The sequence below is a fragment of the Haliaeetus albicilla genome, chromosome Z, assembly GCF_947461875.1.
Source record: "Haliaeetus albicilla chromosome Z, bHalAlb1.1, whole genome shotgun sequence".
Lineage (NCBI taxonomy): Eukaryota > Metazoa > Chordata > Aves > Accipitriformes > Accipitridae > Haliaeetus > Haliaeetus albicilla.
In genome coordinates this window covers 18,802,945-18,823,786 of record NC_091516.1, presented here as the reverse complement: position 1 = coordinate 18,823,786, position 20,842 = coordinate 18,802,945, and the positions used below count along the sequence as shown (strand labels likewise).

General features: G+C 38.0%; 1 protein-coding gene and 1 long non-coding RNA gene across 3 annotated transcripts in view; both read right to left on the bottom strand.

Annotated features, from left to right (window-relative positions):
* The window catches only part of UHRF2 (ubiquitin like with PHD and ring finger domains 2), a 93,528-nt gene that overhangs the window by 45,423 nt on the left and 27,263 nt on the right, over positions 1 to 20,842 (bottom strand). For both annotated transcript variants that reach the window (XM_069776040.1, XM_069776042.1), the window contains exon 4: positions 12,543 to 12,761. In XM_069776040.1, coding sequence (XP_069632141.1) covers positions 12,543 to 12,761 — 219 coding nt within the window. The remainder of the gene's footprint in view (positions 1 to 12,542; positions 12,762 to 20,842) is intronic.
* Positions 15,148 to 20,362, bottom strand: LOC138683768 (uncharacterized). The gene is made up of 2 exons (XR_011323206.1): positions 17,993 to 20,362; positions 15,148 to 16,861 (listed from the first exon to the last, which is right to left on the bottom strand). It is a non-coding gene; the product is annotated as an uncharacterized lncRNA (long non-coding RNA).

The window sequence follows — 20,842 nt, the reverse complement described above, 5'->3', positions numbered from 1 at the left end:
TTCACCAGTACATGATATTAAGTGCTCCATTTAAGTGCCCAATGGCTATTGCATAATGGTAATACAGCCTTTCTACACCTTACGTGTATGTTTGGAATCTGTGATGATGCCATTATTATTAATTTTTATGTAGATATATACAAATGTTCATAGACTTTTGGGTAAAACTGTTGGAGAGATTCCTCAACAGTCAAGTGAGGAAACTGTGGATAGGGTAGGCAAGCAAAGGGCTTGGGGTGATCAGAAGAGAAGGAACATAGCAATCAACAAAAAAAATAAAAGGCAGAAGTGCAACCACTTGAAGGGTAAGCATGTAAAGAAGGAAGTGCCAACAGAGGAGCCTTACAGGGAAAGCTCTCATGCTCTTTCTGGGGAATCAGCACACTTTGGTGCCTCCCTGAAACACCTATACACCAGTGCACACAGCATGAGGAATTACAGAAGTCTGTGTAATTACTGTGGGTCCATGACCTCACCAGAATCATAGAGACATGGTGGCATAGCTCACATGACTGGAGTGCTGTGACAAATGGTTATTGATTGGCTCTTCAGGAAGGACAGGCTAGAAAGGCAAGGAGAGGGAGTTGCCCCTTATGTCAGGACAGGGCAGGAGCCAGTCAAGAGCCTGCAGGTCAAGATAAGCAGACAGAACAACAGGGGTGATACTGTAGTAGGTGCCTACTATAGACCTCCTAATCAGGGATAAGTATAGGAGGCCTTCTTTAGACAACTGGAAGAAGTTTCATGTTTACAGGCCCTGGCTCTCACAGGGAACTTGAAGCACCCTGGTATCTGCTGGAAGGCCAACAGAGCAGAATACAATCTAGGAAATTTCTGGAGTGCAATGACAAATTCCTGACACAGGTGATCAAGGAAAGTATTGCTAGACACAATACTTGCAAACTAGGAAAAACTGGTCATGGGACATGAAAACCAGGGCAGTTGGCTGCAATGATGATGAAATTATGAAGTTCAGGATCCTCAGAGGAGGGAGCAAGGTAAAAAGCAAGACAACCCTGGATTTCAGGACAGGAGACTGTAATCTCTTCAGAGATCTGCTTGGAAAAATCCCACAGGATACAACCCTGGATAGCAGAAGGGTCCAGCAGAGCTGGGTGATATTTAAGAACCACTTCCTCCAAGCTCAAGAAAGATCTATCGCCATGTGCAGGAAATCAAAGGCAGCAGGAAGGCTGCATGGATTAGCAAGGAGTTCCCAGACTAAACTCAAGACATAAGAAGGAAGTGTGTAAGAGGTGGAAGCAGGGGCAGGTGACCAGGGGCAGTAGAATTCCTGTCCAATTGTGTAGATATAGGGTTGGGAAAGCCATGGTCTACCTTGATTTGAATCTGGCAAGATATGTGAAGGGCAACAAGGAAGGATTATGCAACTATAAAAACAGGAAAGGAAACCAGAGAAAATGTGGGCCCACTGCTAAATATAGCAGGGCCCCTGATGATAATTAATAAACACAGAAAAGGACAAAGTACTCAGCACCTTCCTTGCCTCAGTGTTTACTGGTAAGACCAATGTTCAGGAATCCTAGGCCCCTGAGAGCAGAGGGAATGCCTGGAGCAAGGAAGACAGCCTCAGTGGAGGATGATTAGGTTATGGAGCACTTTAACTGGACATATATAAGTCTGTAAGGCCTAACAGCTTGTACCCATGAGGGCTGAGGGAGCTGCCTGACATCTGGACAAGGCTACTCCTAGTCATCTTTGAAAGGTCATGACAACTGAGTCACCCTCCTAAGAACTGGAAGGGAACAAATATCACTCCTATCTTCAGGAAGGAAGATCTGCTGACAGACTGGTCAGCCTCAACTCAATCCCTGGGAAGGTGATGGAGCAAATAATCCTGGAAATATTTTCCAGATATGAGGACAAGAAGGTGATCAGGAATTATGAGCATAGACCTTCAAAGGGTAAATCATGCTTAATCACCCTGACAGTCTTCTACAATGAGGTGACTTGCTTGGACGATGACAGAAGAGCAGGAGATATTCACATGCACTTTAGTAAGGCTTCTGATACTGTATCCCATAACATCCTCACATATAAGCTTACAAAGTATGGGTTAGGTAAGTGCACAGCAAGGAGGACTGAAAACTGGCTGAATCCACAAGATTATGACCAATGCCACAAAGTCTAGTTGGAGGCAAGTCTGTAGCATGCCAGGGGTTGACCCTGGGGCCAGTACTAACAATCTCATGAATGACCTGAAATGATGGGAACAGAGTGGACTCTCAGCAAGTCCACAGATGATACAAAATCACAAGTAGCCACCAATATCAGATGCATGTGCCACCCTTCAGAGTGACCTAGACAGTGGGACAGAGAGGAAATTCATTATGTTCAAAGAGAAACACAAAGTCCTCCACATACGGAGCATGCACCAGTACACGCTGAGTGCCAGCTGGCTGGAGAGCAGCTTGGTAGAGAAAGACCTTGAGGTACTTATAAACAACAAGCTGACCATAAACCAGCAAAAGAAGCAAAGAAGGTCAATAGCCTCCTGGACTGCATCAAGAAGAGCACTGCCAGCAGGTAGAGGGAAGGTTAACATTCCTCGGGTTAACTACTCAGCACTGGTGAGGCCAGGTGTGGGGTCCCCAGGGTAAGGCAGACATGGGCTTACAGGAGTGGTTCTAGAAAAAAATTATTAACGGACTGGAACATCTTTGATATGGGAGTGCTTCGCCTGGAGAAGAGAGCTCTTATCCTTGTGTACAAACAGGGTGCCAGACTCCTCTCACTAGTGTCTACTGCGAGGACAAGAGGTAAACAGGCCCAAAGAGAAACACATTAAATTCCCCCTAACTGCACAAAATACCTTTTTACAGTGATTGTCCAGAGAAGTTGTTGAGTCTCCACCCATAAAGATATCCAAAACCCAACTGGACATAGTCCCAGGCAATCTGCTCTAGCTGACCCTGCTTAAGCAGTCTCAAGAGCTCCTTTCTATCCTCAATAACTCTCTTAGATGTATACATGTATTTCAACACCACTCCTTTTTTATTTATTTTCATAATGCTTCTCCTAATACTGTGCTCACCACCAATTTTTTTTTCCCCACGCTCTTTGCCTTTTTGCACTTGAGTTTGTTTTCTTCTGTTCCTTCCTCTTCTGTTTGGAATTACTTCCCTCAGTGGGAACAACTAAGCTTCAAAACACTTCTAAAAGTCACCCTCTAGAAAGCAAGTCAAAAGACTCTGTGGTTCCAAGTCTGCATGTTTATTAGAGAAAGGGTAGTGTTACAAATACTGAAGATATAGTTTATGTTCTGGGAAAACAAACAAAAACCTCAAGATCCAAATCAACCCATTCTTCACCTTCAAAAGATACTTTTATCTTACAGTAATTACGAAATGGTTACGAAACCCAAATCATTCCAAATTTTAACACTTGGTACTTACGCTTTTTTTGTTAAAGCAATTAATGCTTTAACACGTAACAATTAACTAATTTAAAAGTTAAGCTACTGAATGCAATCCAAAGAAGCAATTTTCTTCCCCGCTCTTGTCACAATTTATGTCCACCATCTCTGGTCTGCCTGCCATGTACCACTGTGCTCTCGCAAACATCTCAGCAGCCCTTTGCTGAATTCACTCTAGTTTATGTATCTCTCTTTTGTGTGTTGGGGGGGGGGGGAATATTTGGGCGTGGGTGGAATCTATTATTCTTGATGCAGTCTAACTAGTGCTTAGTAAAGGGGAATAAATCACTTTCCCCAGTCTTCTGATTATACTCCTTTTCATACAGCCTGAATATCATTAGCCTTTATTACATTCTGTTGGCTCATGTTCAGCTTGCTGTCTACCAAGACACACAGATCCTCCTCATCAGAGCTACTTCCCAGCCAGTATTGCTGCAAGGGGCTCTGCCTTCACAGATGCAAGAAAACTCTGCATTTATCCATCTTGAATTTCATGAGGCTCCTGTCAGCCCATTCCTCCTGCTTGTTCAGGTCCCTCCAACTGGCAGTGCTACCCATGAGTTTCCATCAATTTGGTGTCTCTACAAACTTGGTGATAGTGCACTGCACTGCCATGCTGTTGCTTAAGATATTGAACAGTACAGGTACAGGATACACCCCTGCAGTTCCCTGCTTGTTATCACTTTCCAGGTAGTGTACAACCCATTAACCACTATCCTCTGAGCCTGATCATTCACAGTCTTACCTTTTTTTAAACCCATCTCATTGCCCATCCACGCAGATCACAACATCCTAATTGGGATAAGGATATTATGGGACACAGACAAAAGACCTGTCACAAGTTGAAGTATATGGCATCTGTTGCTCTCCCCTTGGCCACAGAGCTAATCATTTCATCATAGAAGGCAGACAAGCTCCTAAGGCATGATTTGCTCTTTGAAACAAATCCACCCTGGCCGTTACAAATCATCTTCACATGGCCAGCACTTCCAAGAGGACTGTCCCACAGTTTTGCTCAGACTGAAATAAGGTTGACTGCACTCTGTGAAGATGAATGCAACATTTGCATTCCAGTTGTCAGGGAACTCCTTGATCTCCATGACTTTTCAAACATAGTACAGGGGAACATCACTACAGCATCAGCCAGTTCCTTTAGCATACTTGGATGCAACCCATCTGGTCCCATGGACTTGCACTGGTCAAGGTCTTGCAAGCACTCCTTGACTCAGTCCTCATCCACTGCTGAGAACACTCCTTGAATGGTTTCACTAGGCACAGCTACCAGACAGAGCTTGTCAATGAAGAGAAAGGCAATGAAGACAGTGTCTGCTGCTACTGAATCATCTGTCTTTTTCATCAATAGATCCCTATTTCCCTTGTTCAGCCTTCTACTGCTACAGTCATGGTAAAAGCTCTCTGCATTGCCCTCGATGTCTCTTAAGTGTCAACTCTAGATGAACGCTGGTTCTCCTAACACCATCCTTACATGTTCAAAATTCCTCCTTCTTACACTGCCCATTTCCATCTCCTATATACTGACCTTTTGCATTGGAGCCAAGTCATGAGTTTCCTGTTCAGCATTGCCAGTCTCCCAGTACATCTGTTAATTTCTTGAGTGTCAGGATGAACCATCTTTGCATTTGGAAGAGGTTGTCCTTAAGCATCTGTCAGCTCTGCTGAGCTCCTTTACCCTTCACAGTTGCCTCCTATGCAATCCCATCAACCAGTTCTTTGAATGAAACTGAAGTCTGCTCTACTAAATTCCAGAGTCTATGCTTAGCTGCTCTCCTTCTTCAGTTCCATCAGGATCTTGGTATCTACTATTTCACAGTCAGCGTAGCCAAGGCTACCATTGATCATTTGATCCCCAGACAGTTGTTGATAATAAACAGCAGATCCAGCTCTGTATCACCCTGCTGACCTATCCAGTACCTGTATTAAGAAGTTATCCCCAACATCCTCCAGATAGCTTCTTAACTGCTTGCGTTCCAGTGTTATCCTGCCAGCGGATGTCACGGAATTTGAGCCCCCCATGAAAATCAGTGCCTGCGATTCAGAGACTTTTAAAGAAGGCTTTGTCCTCTTCCTCAACTGACTGGGTAAACCACCACCACAATGTCATCCTTTTCAGCCTCTCCCATCCTCATCCACAAGCTCTCAACCAGACTGTTGACATTCCACTGAAGACCTCCCTATATCCAAACTTCTTCATGTCATGGCAGCCCTGCCCTCTTTATCTTTGCTTTTCCTGAGAAGTTTGTATCCATATACCTCTGACTCCAGTCATGTGAGCTGTCCCATCGTGTCTTCACTACACCAACAATGGCATAGTTCTGTGACTATGTGCAGAACTAATCCTCCTGCTTGTTTCCCAGGCTGTACTTATTTGCACACATGCACTTGAGATGGGCATCCCTCTTTTACCAGTCCAAAGATCCCTCTTGTTCCCAACGCTCTGTGCACTTTGCTTTCTATGCACGTGCCAATACCTCCCTTAACCATGGGTCATAATGTCCCTTCACCACCCAAAGCTCTACTCACCAGGTTGGCCAGCCTGTTGGCATAGATGCTCTTGTCCCACTTGAGGATCAAGGACTTTCAGGGACAGACGGGAACCCAGTTATGGGCCTCATGGTATTAAAAGCCAAAAGCCTGTTGACATGAGCTGTGCAATTAACCAGGTTTTGATCCACAGGATTTGCCTGCTCCTTTCTCTTGGGAGGATTTGTCCTCCAGTCTTACCCTTTCACCAGCAGGACTGAGCAGCTCTTACATAACCAGGCTTCTTAGCTTGAGAGATAACACTATTTCTAGTAAGGTACACTTGGTTTGCAACTCAAATTTTGAAATGTCAAGACAAAAGAACAGTATATTCACAGTCCAAAACACTCAACATGAATTACAAGCACCTAGTTACTTTCCCTCCATTTTGGGAAAGCAAACTGAAACGATCAAATATCAGTTTCTCCATATTGTCAGTTAAGAACAGGCAATGTGCAGGGATATGGCACAAAGGACAAATAAATTACTTTTTATGCTTTCTCTTTAGAGGGAAGTATCAAGAGATAAAATAGTTCTTCCACGTAAGAAAAATAATTATGGGTAAGCAATCTTAAAACTGTAATCCTTCCACTCCTCTCTGCAGAATGGAACCTCCTGAAGATTTGTCCTCTGTATAGCAGGAAAACAAAGCATGCAGGAAAATAAAGTGCATGAAGGAATAGCTATGGCTTGTGTAGAACCTGGCCATTATAACTATTCAGGGAGTGTTTGTAAAATGGCACTTTTTGTCCATAGAGAGAGAAGGCAAAGGAGGAAACATGAAAAAGGTATCTGTAATAACAAGTCTGCCAAATACCCTTCAAAATGTACTCTCAGTTCTTTCTAAACTTGCTGCTTTTGATTTCATAGGTGCTGAACCAAGGTACTCCATCTCATTTATGACCTTGGTGGAGAGGACAATTACCACAGCAAGTGGTTAAAGGATTCACTCTGTTCATGCTCTCTTCATGAATTATTCTCAGTCAAATATAGTTCTTCATTCTTCTGCCTCTCACATTTGACCAAAACAACAGATCCTGGACACCAACCTTTCTCCAGTCCCAGTGGACCAATCTTTCTCCAGTCCCAGCTGACAGTGTGTTCCAATACCTTCTGGGCAGTTTGTCCTGCACCCCAGATGCCTTTTTTTTTGCATAAGAGGCGGCACTGTATGCTACTCAAAAGTCTCTTTAATAATATTCTGTCCTCATGACCATTGTATCTTCTAATTCTTGAGTTTTTCCTCAAGAATGAAATCACAATGGAAGCAAGATCAAAAACCTAATCTGGAATTTAAAAATAAACAGTTTGATTTCCAGTAAACTTCACTTCTTATGTTCAAACACATCATTCTTTTCAAACACACACCCCACCCCACCCCAAACATGAGTTCTTTTGTCCAACAGGATAATCAAGTGGGATCCAAAATACTCTTCCTATTATTAGAGTAACTCCTGTTAAGAATTACAAGATTATTACCTAAGGCTGTGTATCACAAAAAGAGCCATCTCTAGCTGTAGAGGCTAGGAAAAAGCAGTTCACAGAAGTGCTTAAGAAGTTTTAGGCATCATGTCTACAGAATCACCATGAAAAATCCCAGCAGGCTTCTTGGACAATCAGAATCTATCTTGATTTGAAACAGTTGTGTTGATTCAAAAGAAGGTCTTTTCTTCAGAGGAGGTGACCAGCTCCACTGAAGTCATAAGAGGAGGAAAGAGGGAAACAAAATTCACCCTTTCAGAAGTTTTGTTGCCTAGAAGAAATATGCCATTTTTATGTCTGTGCAAGAAAGCTGCAGGTGAGTTCTTCAGCAATTAGAATTCTTATTATTAGGATACCTGCTGATACAGCACGAAACCTATTTTTAAAAATGGCTCCAAGTAAATCTTCTTAATATTCCACATATCAGCAAAACAATGTCTTCCCAGATCAACCAGCAACAGTCAAAGATGCTACATCAAGTAGAAAATTATACCACAAAAGTATACAGGCATCAATAAGGGATAAACCACACAGACAGAAATTCCAGGCCTAAAAGAAGAAACACAGTATGAGAACTACACTATAGGACACCTACAAATTATGACAACGACTGTGACATGTTGATTATCACAATACATACTGAGAGGGATAGGAAATATGGTACTGTTATTTTTCTAAGTGTCAAAACAAAGTACAACTGCCAACATTTTTTTTTGGACCAGCTAGATAGAAATCCACAGAAACACAAGAACTCTTCGAAAGCATCCAGAACAACGTGCAAGACTTGTTTCCCTGTTAGTTCGCTATTCTGTAACGTGTTTAAATTCTGTACGTTTGCAAAGCTATAAAAACAAGTATTATGTATGACTTCGAAAATCGGAAGTTAAATATAAATGGGAAAAAACTTCTTCAAAAGAAGTAAAAGGAGCAGCTAAAAGTAAAATTTGTACAGGTAGCATAAAGTCTGTGTAAAAACATCATACTGCCTTTTGGGAACAAAAATATGCCAGACATAAATAGAAGGAGTCTAAAAGAAGTTAAACAGGAACGTATCCTACCAAAAAAAAACCAAACCAACAAAATAAAAAGCAGAAATTGTGTTCAAATGAGGAAGGCAAGCCCCAGATCCAGCAGGTTACATAGAAAAACATAATAAGCATATTTTAAAATTAGAGAGATTGATCTGAAAACAAAACAGTCCTTCCTTTTTGGGAGCAGGAAGCCTCACACAAAAACCTGCAGACCTAAAAGATGACAAATATAAAACTGAAAATTTAGGACCCTTTCTATTACTTTCCATTACCACTGCTTGCGTAAAGACCTCAAATTCATTAACTATGCACTTAGTCAAAGAGGTATAAAATCTGCAGAGTAAACAGATTTTTTCTGATATTCTTGTTTAACTCCAAAAGCTTAAACAAAATACAAGTCTTGGTATTGACAGAGTCCTTGCTGAACTTAAACTTTAAAAGGCTGACTGAAGATAAGTAAGAGCTGATTTTGCCTCTTGAAAAAAAGAGGCAAAATCTTTTTGTATCTCGAAGTCTAGCACAGAGAAAACACAAAGCACCATTTGAACTACTTCGGTTTGATTTGGTGTGGCGACTTTAATCATGTCAGCCAGCTCCAATGTTAAAATAAATTGTGAACAGTTTGCCTCACAACTACCCACCAGTAACAGGCATTTGATACATGCCCTTTAAACCGCAAAGACGACAAGTCCTATTACTCTGGATTACAAATAACTGCTTTCATCATGAAACAGCATATACTCCCAAAAAAGAAAAACAGAAGATGTTCAAAAATAGAGGTACACCCTCCGAATTTAGTTAAAATTGGTTCAGAGGTACCACACACACAGAGACCATACTGAACTGTAAGCATGCGCACAGTCATGGGAAACCTGTGGTCCTAGGCCCATGTACATTCATTCCATGGTTTCCCTAGTATTTGTATCTGAGACACAGTAACTCCAGTTTGGATAGGTTTTAGACATCCTGCAATGACAAATTTCAGTTGCAATGCAAATACAGAACAAATGAGAATTATTAACATGTGGTCTGTTCTTCTGTATAATGATGTCTTTTTATCCTCTGTTCAGTCTCACTCCTCTCTTTGATAATATTCTCTAATGGGTATCTGTTTCCCAAAAGACAAACTAATGATGACAGACTGTACAGGACATTTCCTTCAGGTTATGACTGAGACATTAGTAAATGTAACACCTAACAAACACACATGTCAACAAATACAGTAAAAAGAAGTGCTCATCACGTGTTCTACCAGCTCCAAAGCATTACCACAAACAGTACATGTTCTTGTTATTTCTTGCCATTGTGCCAACAGCTTCACAAAATCTTTGTCAAAAGCAATCAAGATCAATAAACCAAACATTCAACTATTGCATACAAAACTGTTTTATACAAAGCCTGTTTTGACATAATACCAGAAAGGGAATAAAGTCCAAGCCATGAGTACGTCTGAAGCAACCCTAAGAACTCTTGCCTCCCTCTACTGCCTGCTAAGGTTGTTCGTAAGTAGTACACAAGTAATTAGTCATTAAAATACAATCAATCACTAACATATACTAATAAAGCATTCAAAACAGATTTTACCTTTATTTAAAACAATTTGGGTAATAATGCTTACCATAATGCTAACATTATGGTAAGAACTCATGATAACATATCAATAATATCTTAAATTACTGAATACTTCTATATTAATCATTAACGATTAAATATTAAAACATAATTCTAAACTAATTAATATTGTGTATTATATATTTATATTAGCATATTAATATATATTAATAAACATTGAAATACTAAGAGATTGGGTTTTATTTTGCAAATGAACTTACCTGAAATGTAAAGTGATTCTTGCAGCAGCATGATTCTTGCACAAGTTTATGAATACTAGCAGATTTAGCTTGTACTTCTACTGCTAACTGAGAGGAATGACTTAGGTAGCACAGGTGATACAGAATTATTCCTTGATAAATTTCAGAAATGGCAGGCTCAGATAGCCTTACTTTCTGCAAACTAGTTGATTACTAGTGTATACAACCTATCAACATATAAATGAAACCTGAAATCTTAGTCAGGAAGAAAATTCACTGAAATAAGATTCCATTTGAAAAATGGACTTAAATTCACCATCTTAGAATAAGATACTTGTTGACTGTGCCTTTTTCTCCCCAACTCCTTTCAGAGGATAGTAAGTGTCAACACTATGGGGAACCCCATGGTACCTGCCACAGTACCCATGGTGTCTGAAGCTGCCATCTTCAAATTTGAAGCATAACTATCAGCTTATTTAGATTAAAAAAAGACTATCCTATAGAGTTCCATCCAGCAAGAACAGAATTTTTTATTAGCCACCATATGCTTGCTTTTGCCAATGTAAAACACATTTTTATTATCATATTTTAATAAATGGGAAAAACTCTGAAAGAATCCATGCAGACAACAGTTTTAAGTAAGGTTATCAACAGACATCTGAACTTCATGTAAGCTGATATCTGGACAGTTCTGTTTGTAGAAGGTCATGAAGTCCATCTCTGATTCACCAAATGCCATACAAATATTAAATGCGTTACAATGAAAATCTTCATCTCTCTAGACTGGCCTCCATTTCTTAATCTCTTCTGCCTTCCAAGTTAATAATTCAATCTACTCAATTTCTTTTTGCTTTACATTTGAAGGTTGGGTTTTTTTGGTTTTGCCTACAAAACAAGCCCATATGCCTGCTTTACTTAATACAAGACTACTATAATGCACTGACATTGTCTAGTAAAACTCCTGTTATTCTAAAATTAACAAACATCCACGAAACAAATTTTCATTTACTTGCATGATTTACCAAGTCAATATCTTTCCTATTTCCCAGTACTAGATATGACTGCATTTTTTTACACAAAATATTGAACTGCACCTGATCATAAGTCTTCTGTGTGTCTCTTCCAATTAACCATGTCCTACATTGTATGTCTTCCTACAGATATAACAATTCTCCTTTCTCATAAAGAAAACTACACTAATAAGTGAATACTCCAATTCACTTTAAGGAATATACTCCCAGAACAATGATACTACTGATTGAGTAAGTGTGGGATATACCAACATTAAATCAATCATTTCTTAAGTAAAAAGAAATGTCTTTTTAGTTCCAGTTTAATTTTAAAAATGGTTTCACTCCTAACATATAAGTACTCACGCACACCCCTCTTCTGCAAGGATGGATGTGGCAGACTGGATCCATTTGCCTTTAGTTCTTTTGTGTCAGAAAAGCATAATGTTAAAGGAATGAGGAAAGCTAATGAGAAGGAGGAGGAAGGTTACAGTGAATTCCTCAAGGGGACTGCCAATAAAGACTGGTCATCTGTTCATCCCTAAGAAGGCAATCACACAGCTTGCTGACAGTAATATCATATGGATTTCTGAAAAAAAACCCAAAACGCTGCTCCTAAAGAACTATACACAACTTTTTAAATGAAATAGAAAAACAAAGCAAAAATACTCGCGTGAGTTCAGCCACATGAAAACTCATTAGTCCCATGTCCCACAGTTCCACATTTTACTTATCAGAAGCTGTAATACCCACAAAAATATTTCACTCTTCAAAAAATTCCATTAGCCAGTTCAGAGAGTTTCTCAAACTGTCAGAGATGACTAATACTCAGTGAGACCTAGGGGTTCCCAATTATCTCAAAAATTACTGAAAACAGATTTTTCGGTTTTCAACAGAAATGAACATATATATATATATGTTAATATAAATGTATAAATATATAACATATAAAGGAATATAAATTAAAACACACTCTAATCAATTTGAATCACAGATAATTCATGAAACCTTATGGTTGCCTCCAGCTATCTCAGGAAATGTAAAAATTCTGATTGATAGCTACGTCTGCACACCGTAAAAAACCATGCACTATAATTCCATGACTCGGACAGCTGTGGAATCAAAGTATGACATTAATTTTAATCTAGTGATGACTAGTATACAAAAAAACCCAACAAACATACTTTATATGATATGTAGAGATTTTATGAGTTGGTCAAACAAATCTTACCCCAGCAGAATTTTAGCATGAACCTCTTTGTTAGTCCTTGAGATTTCTCTCAAAGAGGTAATTTCTGCATCAAACCAAAATCCTCTTTCTTCTGGAGTCTCAACATTGTAGTTAACCATCACCACATCACCCACTTTTAGTTCACTCCATTTCAGAATGGTTCTTGCTCGTGGTCGAAGATTACTGGTGTCCATTTCTACTATACCATTCTCTGGGTACCTTGAAAAGTAAAACCAACAACAGTAATGATTACGACCTCTGTAACAGTAAGAAGTAAGTCACAGACAACATTTTTCAAAAGTGTAAGTTTTTAAATGTGCTTTGGGCATATAAGAAACATAGTATAAAAATCTGACCTACTATCCTTTTGAAAGTTTAGTTTTCGCCTAAACACACACCAGGAATTTGACTAACCTCAGATGGAGAAAACAGCCTCCAAGAGTTTTCTCTCAAAATAAATTTAAATAATTAAGTAAATCTACAAGCACTGGATGACTTTTTGATTGGAATGCGATCAAGTTTAAGGTTTTGGCACACATGTGGCCCCAGTTTGCTCCCAGTAAAGTCAATATTCCAATTAAAATGACAATGAAATGCAATGAAGATTAAAACTAGGTTTTTCAACTCAGCACATTGCTAATTTAGCTTTGGTTTCATGCATTTGTTACATTTCCATTAACTTCAGTAACAACACATTCAGGACAGTTCTTAAAAATTTGACCCTACAAACATAGTATATCAAATTCATGTGGTGAATACAGTTCAAGTCCACATTCCATGCACCATGTTAAAAAAAAAAGTCTAACTACACAATGCAGTGAGAAACAGAACTAAGACTCTCAATGAGATACATGAACTAAGAAATTCAAAACGTTTCTCCCTTTAAATTACAAAACCAAAAAATCTAGAAAGAAATATGGGAATCATCCCTTCTCTTGACAATACACTTCTCTTGATGTAGTAAGCAATGTAAGATTAAAAGAAATTAATGGCTCGCTAAATCATAATTAAGAAATTTTGGTTGATTTATTTTTCACTGCAACTTGGTGACTTTTTATGCAGTATTTTACATAATATTACCTACAAATTGCTAGGGTTTGTAAGAGATTGCTTTCTTCCTCCTGTGTTGGTGTATGCCATCACAGCACATATACAAAAATCAAGGAGTAACGAATGATTTCTGAAGAGCTCCAATCCCTTTCCAAGTTGAGAAAGACTCATTTAGCAGAATTAAGATAGTGATACTTGACAGCACTACAACTAAAATCCAAGAAAGAAAGCTTTTAAGACTTGAGATTAACTTTTCAGTTTAACACCACAGCCTTCTTAAGTCCTCTGTATAAAGGCAATAATTCATGATAGTAGAGCTTGTATAGTTTGCACATGTGCTGGAAAAACAGCACAATATGGACATGATGAAAACATCGCTTGCAGAAAAAAGCTGGCCTGTTACAAAAAGTAACAAGTAAGATGCTAGACTAAAATGAAGTTCCTTTCTCATACTGTCTGTAAGCAAATAAAGAATCTTCCACCATTTAACTAGTACTAGATGAGGTCACAGTACAAATTTAACAGAGAAAATGAAAATAAGTCTACTGCCTATAAACAAGTGCTATTAAGAGTATTCATTTTTCCTTCTTAACAAACATTGCTGAGGAAGATACATTGTAAATTACATTTCTACTAAGCAACTATTGGTACTTTAGCAAGAGCACTCATGCTTTATAGTTAATATACCTTTATCAAACAGCACTGTTAAATAATAAGGGCAAAATTCCACTCTTACTAATAAAAGCATGGCTCTGTCACTTTCCAGAATGCCTCCCTGTAGTGAACAAGATCATTTCAAGGTCTTGGAGAAATCACACATTGTAACTTACTACATTATTACACAAAGAAATACTAAAGCTACTGTCATTAATAGCACAAGGCTCTGATAGACTATAGCCTGAAATCCGGATGTCTACCCCTAAACAGTTGATTGAAAGCCCAATGATGTAATTGGAGACATTTTAAACAAGTTCATTTTGCTTTGTTTTATGCCTTCCACTAAATCTAACACACCAGTTTGCTACTACAGATAAGGCAGGGGGGAAGGGCTAGTCCTGGCATTCTATCTCCAGGCATTTCTTTGTCCTCTGCCATGCAGGTATCTAGAGAGTGCCTTAAACCACAACAATTTAGAAGTGGCTGTACCTTTAGAAAAGCCAATGGCCAAGTAAAAAACCATATCCTTAACTACTTACAAAAGTTAAATCCAAAGATTGGTTTTTCCCCAACATTTTCAGATCCTAATTATAAAAATCTGCATGACAGGAATTATATCATACAAAGACAGGTGCTTGGGATTGAGCCACTATCCAAATGACAGTTTCATATGATGTAACTCTCCACAGTTCCCAAATTTTTTTACTTGGTTTTGTTTCCAATTTGAGTGTGTACTGCAAAGCTAACATTTGTGGTTTTACCTTTATGTCACGCAGCTTTCCCTTAAAAGAACTATTATACAATTCTACTATAATAGTTATGAATGTTGTAACTGTAATATCCACAAAAACCATAAGACAAATTCAGCTACAGGTAATAAGACAAAGCAAAAAGCAACTACAGAGATAATGTCTATTTTATTGAGCACCTGAATAATGACATTGAGTTATAGTACAACGGGCTACTGAAATCTTAAGACAGCTATGTTTGAGCTACTGGTCAGTTCCAATCATCTTACAATAAACCCTTCCTAAAGTTTGGACAAGACAGCAAGCAGCACACAGTAAATGAAGACTCAGTTTACTTGAACTCCAAAACAAAAATAGGGCTTAAACATCAGGAAACTGAAGATGATAGATAAAAAATAGACATCATTTATGTATACAGTGAAATAATCAAGTGAGAAGTACACATGAGATCAGTGGGATTGCAAAAACAACCAATACACATTAAAAAAGTTCCAGTGCCACTATCCCTCGCCCCCCTGCCCCCGCCCCCCCCATCAAAATGTGTGACTTAAAACAGTTTACATTCATAGAAACTTAACTTTGATCTGAAAAATCTATTCTCTTCTAAAAATTAAATTCCTTCAGGTGGTTTTTTCCTGGGAGACCTTTGGACAAATGTATTTTTTACTTAAGTATTTTTTTGCCAAATTCGGATTTGTGTCATCTTTCCCATCCCTATACAGCTCAGAACAGAAACTTTCCTACTGTAGTGCTGAGGAACTTCAACGATTGTCATTGTTAACAATAACTCTATCTCTCTGCTTGCAAGTGTCTGATGAAAGAACCCAAACAAAGGAGACTGCTTATCAGCATGACTAGAATAAGATCACTTACCAAAAGACACCCCCAAGGTCCCCGTTTACAGACAGAAACTAACTGTTTTCCAAAGAAATAAAAGGAAGGCAGACTCTTCACTGAATACATTTTTCCTCTTACTGGCTAGTCACAAACTTAAGCTCAGAAACTTTGGAAGAAAAAAGATAGCATACAAAGAGGTGAGATTTCCTATGTCAGTATTCACCCCTCTTTTGCCTCAGGTTCCAGACATTGAATGTTTTGGTGCTGTGCCTTTACATATAGAAATATGCTTTTATGGACTTCGGTGAATGCTAGCAGATACTTAACCATTCACATTTGTCCATAACTTGACACCCCAGGCAGAGCAGCAGAAACAGCATTTATCGTAAGCTTTTGAGTTAGGCTCAAAATCACCGAGTCACACTATGTATGTTAAGCACAGTACCACTATTCCCCATTATACTAAGCAATAAGTAAACAATACTGCCACAGTAAACTTGTGCCCTCAAATGTACCTCAGTTTACCTAAGTATGGAAAAAACACACTCACATTAGAAAACATTACTATCTCCATGTTTGTTTTCCCGAAGTTTAATATGTTATTTGTAAAAATCCCACATTAATTAAAACCTAATCTCCTAAATATGCAAGAGTAATATTTAAATATAGTATCACAAAAAAGGAATACGTGGACTTGGGTAGATAAACCCAAACTTAAAAGAGAACAAACATGATCTTTTAACAAGTCTCAAGAATGAAGTGAAAAAACCATTCCAGCAATCTATAATAAAGGACTACTGTTAGACATGAATGTTTACTGAAAGTGATTTCTTATTTATTGAGTCACTTTTAAAATCCTGAAATGACCCTCAAGAGAAAACAGAAACATTTTCACAGCAGTGTTCTAATCAGACTAGCGTAAATTTGATACAGTTGAAATGAAGATCATGACACAATTCAACCTTTAAACTTAAAACAGTTGTAGACATTTTCTTGGTTTTCCATGTTCTTCATGACACTTGGCACCTAATATTGAAAAAAGCAGACATCATAACAGTAAGCATAATCCTACCAGTTCAATGAATACCGCCCGTAAGAAGTCTCACGTTCATCATTAAACTGTATTTCCCTGTAATATTTCTAACTAAATACACTAGCATAGCAAGGATTTGAGATTTCCATCTATGTAGACAGCTTCCATAGCAAAGAATTATCCATGAAGTAAAAATTCCAGTATTTCTTGGCTATGGTCAGTATCTGCTCATTCCTAAAATGCTCAAATAAAAAAAATTTAAAAAAAAAAAAAATTAGTTCTATGTCAGAATATACACAAGTCTGCTCAATTTACTGAGAACTTGCAACATATCCTTTAACACTTTTCCCAGCTGTTACCAGAACAACTGAAACTGGAAAGATAAAATTCTTGAAACAGAACACTTCCCCATCCCCTCTCCATACTACTACAGTAAGGAATGTTAGTGCAGATGTGCAGTTTCTTAAACTGTTATTTTCCAGTATAAACAGAATGAAAGCATAGGGTTTTTTCCCAATTAACAAACTCAGAAAAGAGTTTTTTAATATACAGCCAGAATGAATGAACAGAAAGGCACAAAAGAAGAAAGAAAAAGGAATTAACTCATAGGAGGTAAATATGATTAAGAAGGTATACCTGAATAAAAACTACATTCACTCCCCGACTCCCCCCAACAATTTGCTACCTGAGGAAATAATAAGCATAATTTTGCTGTAGTATTTTGAGAAAGTGAATGACACAATACTGAAAGAGCATCTAAGCCACAATTACAAATGAGAAAAAAAACAAAAAAACCGCAAACCACCACAAAAAAGCCCACTGGGATAATAAAGCTATGCGTTTGCACTTCCAAAACAAGGCACGTGGGTCTGATAACTTGTTATTACAAGAAGAAATTGAAATATTTCAAGAGACAGGCTGGAAGGAATAATGAATATCAATAAAGATAAAAATCAGTCACATGGAACATAAACAAGATCTTGAAAACTTTACCTAACAACTAATAATTACAGAATTAAGCAGCTTAAACACTGAGAAACCATATTAATAGCTTGAAGAGAAACAACTCACTTTCCTAATGATTTCAGTTCTGAGTATAAAGAAAAATTAACTTCTAGACTTACACCATTGCACTGTGTGGACAACATGGATACTCTGAAAGATGACAAACTGGAACCAGAGTATCAAAACAGAAGTTCAGAAGCTGTAAGAAATACATGTAAGGTTGAATTTTTAATACAAAACTGTTGTAATAATGAGTCTAAATACTGTGAATGTAATGAAAAACAGGTCATCCTGTGTGCTAGCTAGTGAAGTAAACAAGTCACACAATTAGTGAAAGACTTACTTTTTGAAAAACCTTTCCTCAGGTGTTCAGTTCTGTGACTGTGCAAGGAGAACACTTACAGCTAATTAAAGACAAATAAGTAGAAAGAGTTCAATCACATACTCACTGACAACACCATTTTTTCAGCGAAGTATCAGTTTTAAAGGAAAAAAAAAAAGTTTAACTGTTGACATCTCAGTTGTTCTCTCAAACAACTACTCAGACAGCAAAGCTTCCCTCCCTTCATTTCATATGCTTTCTAAAGAGGCACAAGAAACATCTGGATTTTCTCCTCAAATATTTCCTTTTCAGTTTGCGTAAAGTGTCTACATCCTTAGAAATCAAAGCCTTACAGTTAATGCCAGTTGTGAAAACCCTTAAGACTAATACATGCAAACACTTTGAGATTATAAAACACAGATTATGCAGTCACAAAATCCACTGCAAAGGGGACAAGGAATCTTAAAAGGAATCAACTTCTTGAGATCAAGAGCAGTAGTGTGCAGCCTAGTCGCCCAAAATACTTTTAAGTTTGAACTAATATGCCTAGACAGCCACATCATAATGCCACTCTTTTTCTAATGAGGATGTAAAGAATGAAGACTTCCATGTGACCTAACAGGTCTCCTATTGTTTTAGCATTGTCTAATAATCCATATGAGAGAAAGTTTTGAATGAGTAAGCAAACTAATCACTGATATTAGAGACTAGAAAACAAAATTATGCAGCTAGGAGAGGTGCTCCAAGTAGTCACTCACACCAGTTACAAAAAAAGTTTGTTACTGACAGAAGGTCAAAAAACCGATGTGTCTCCCTTAGGAAAAGATTGTCTTGCGTTACGATTCTACTGAGCAGATGATACAGCTCTCGTTCCTCTTCCTCTTCTGAAATTCTAAAGTAGCCAACATGAACCAAAGATAACAGATGCCATAATGAAGCTATGGTTTGTAGCTCCCAACATTTCTTCGTATTTCTACCCATTAACTTAGTATCCTTCAGAAGAAATCACTCCCCAGCCTCCTCACTTCAATTGTTGCAACTACTGCCAGGAATTTGACAGCATACACCTTCCTGATGAGCACTACTTCCTGTGCTTGATGTATATAAAGAAAAAGGTCAAATATTTCAGTTAAACACGTTTACAATGGGTATTTGAGAAATACATTGTGCGCAAGGGGATGTATTTTGGCATTTCTTCGCAGAAGACAAAACATAACTGTTTGCATCATGCAGTTCCACTAATGCTGCTCAAAGCAGCTACCTCTCAAAGAGCAGTGATTTTTTTTTCCCTGTTCTGCCCCCATTGTGCAGCCACTGGGCAAACTCATTTGACTGGATCAGTGACATAAAAACCAGTACTATTCACTTAGTGAACATCAGGTTTTAGATATTTAGGAAGCAAGAACATGTCGCTGCACAGCCACACAACTACCAAATTCAATGCAACTTAACTATTAGATGTACATAGTTGGGAAGTAAGGTAAGAGGAAGCCGCAGTGGCCACCTCATCTGACAATGGCCCATAATGTCTTTTGGTCTCCAAAATCAATTTATCAACAGTGCCACCTGTGTGAATTCTCAGATACATTCTATTAAATCCCAGCCTGCTACCTTTATTTGAACATTTCACATTAAAAATATTCTGAAAAATATACCTGTTAAGCCAGTCTGATCTTAAAACCATTCCTGAAGAAAGGAATAGCAAGTTTAAGACTATTATCCTCTTGACAATCTCTTCAGCTAAGCAGACACTTTCAAGGAGAAAGTGATTATTCTTCTTGACCAGGTAGTACTTGGAACTTTTCTTCTCATTTCCTCAAAATATTCTGTGCTCTCCAACTATCAACCTGTGTCTTCCATATTACTTACATAGCACAACTAAGATTATTGACCTCTGTGACAATACAGTGAAATCCTAATTTTAACATAAAGAAAATTATTATTTCTTATATAAAGAAAATGCAGAATTGTTTGTAAATTCATTATTTTTCAAAGGTTAATGACAGCCTGGACTATAAATGAAACTCGCCTGAAACAGGCAAGACTCTTTTGGTAAGGATAACGGCTACAGCAGGACAGAGCATTTTAGAGTTCCAAGCTATCACAGCCTTTCAAACAAAATACCTTAGAGTTTTTTAAATTTTGTCTCCTCCCTTTATAAAAATGATGATCATTAATACCTTTAGCCTTCATTGGGAACTGTTTCTCCTCACACCACTTTCAAGGTGAACTTCTCTTACTGTCTGCAACCCTGATTAGTCCTGAATAAATAGAACAGATATGTAAGAAAAAGGTTTAAATAAAAAAACCTAATATTCCTGACAATGAGAATTCCCCTTGTACCTGAAGGCCTTGTCTTCCTGCACTTAAAAGACTTTCAAAGCTCCTACAACATGAAATAATACGGGAATAAATGTTTTCCATTTGAGCAGGATGAGATCTAGGGAATTAACATTTTTTTTTAAAAATAAGTATTTCAAGTAGGATCCCTCCCAATTTTTTTCCTCCTAAACTGTTTTTTCATCTTGCACTGTTCCTCATCTGTCCAAATAAAGTTTGTTGCCCAAGTTCCTATTTTGTATTTATTTCAGCTAGCATGAGGCACCTATGCCCCTAATGTGACTCAAACACTTCAGAAACAGAAGCA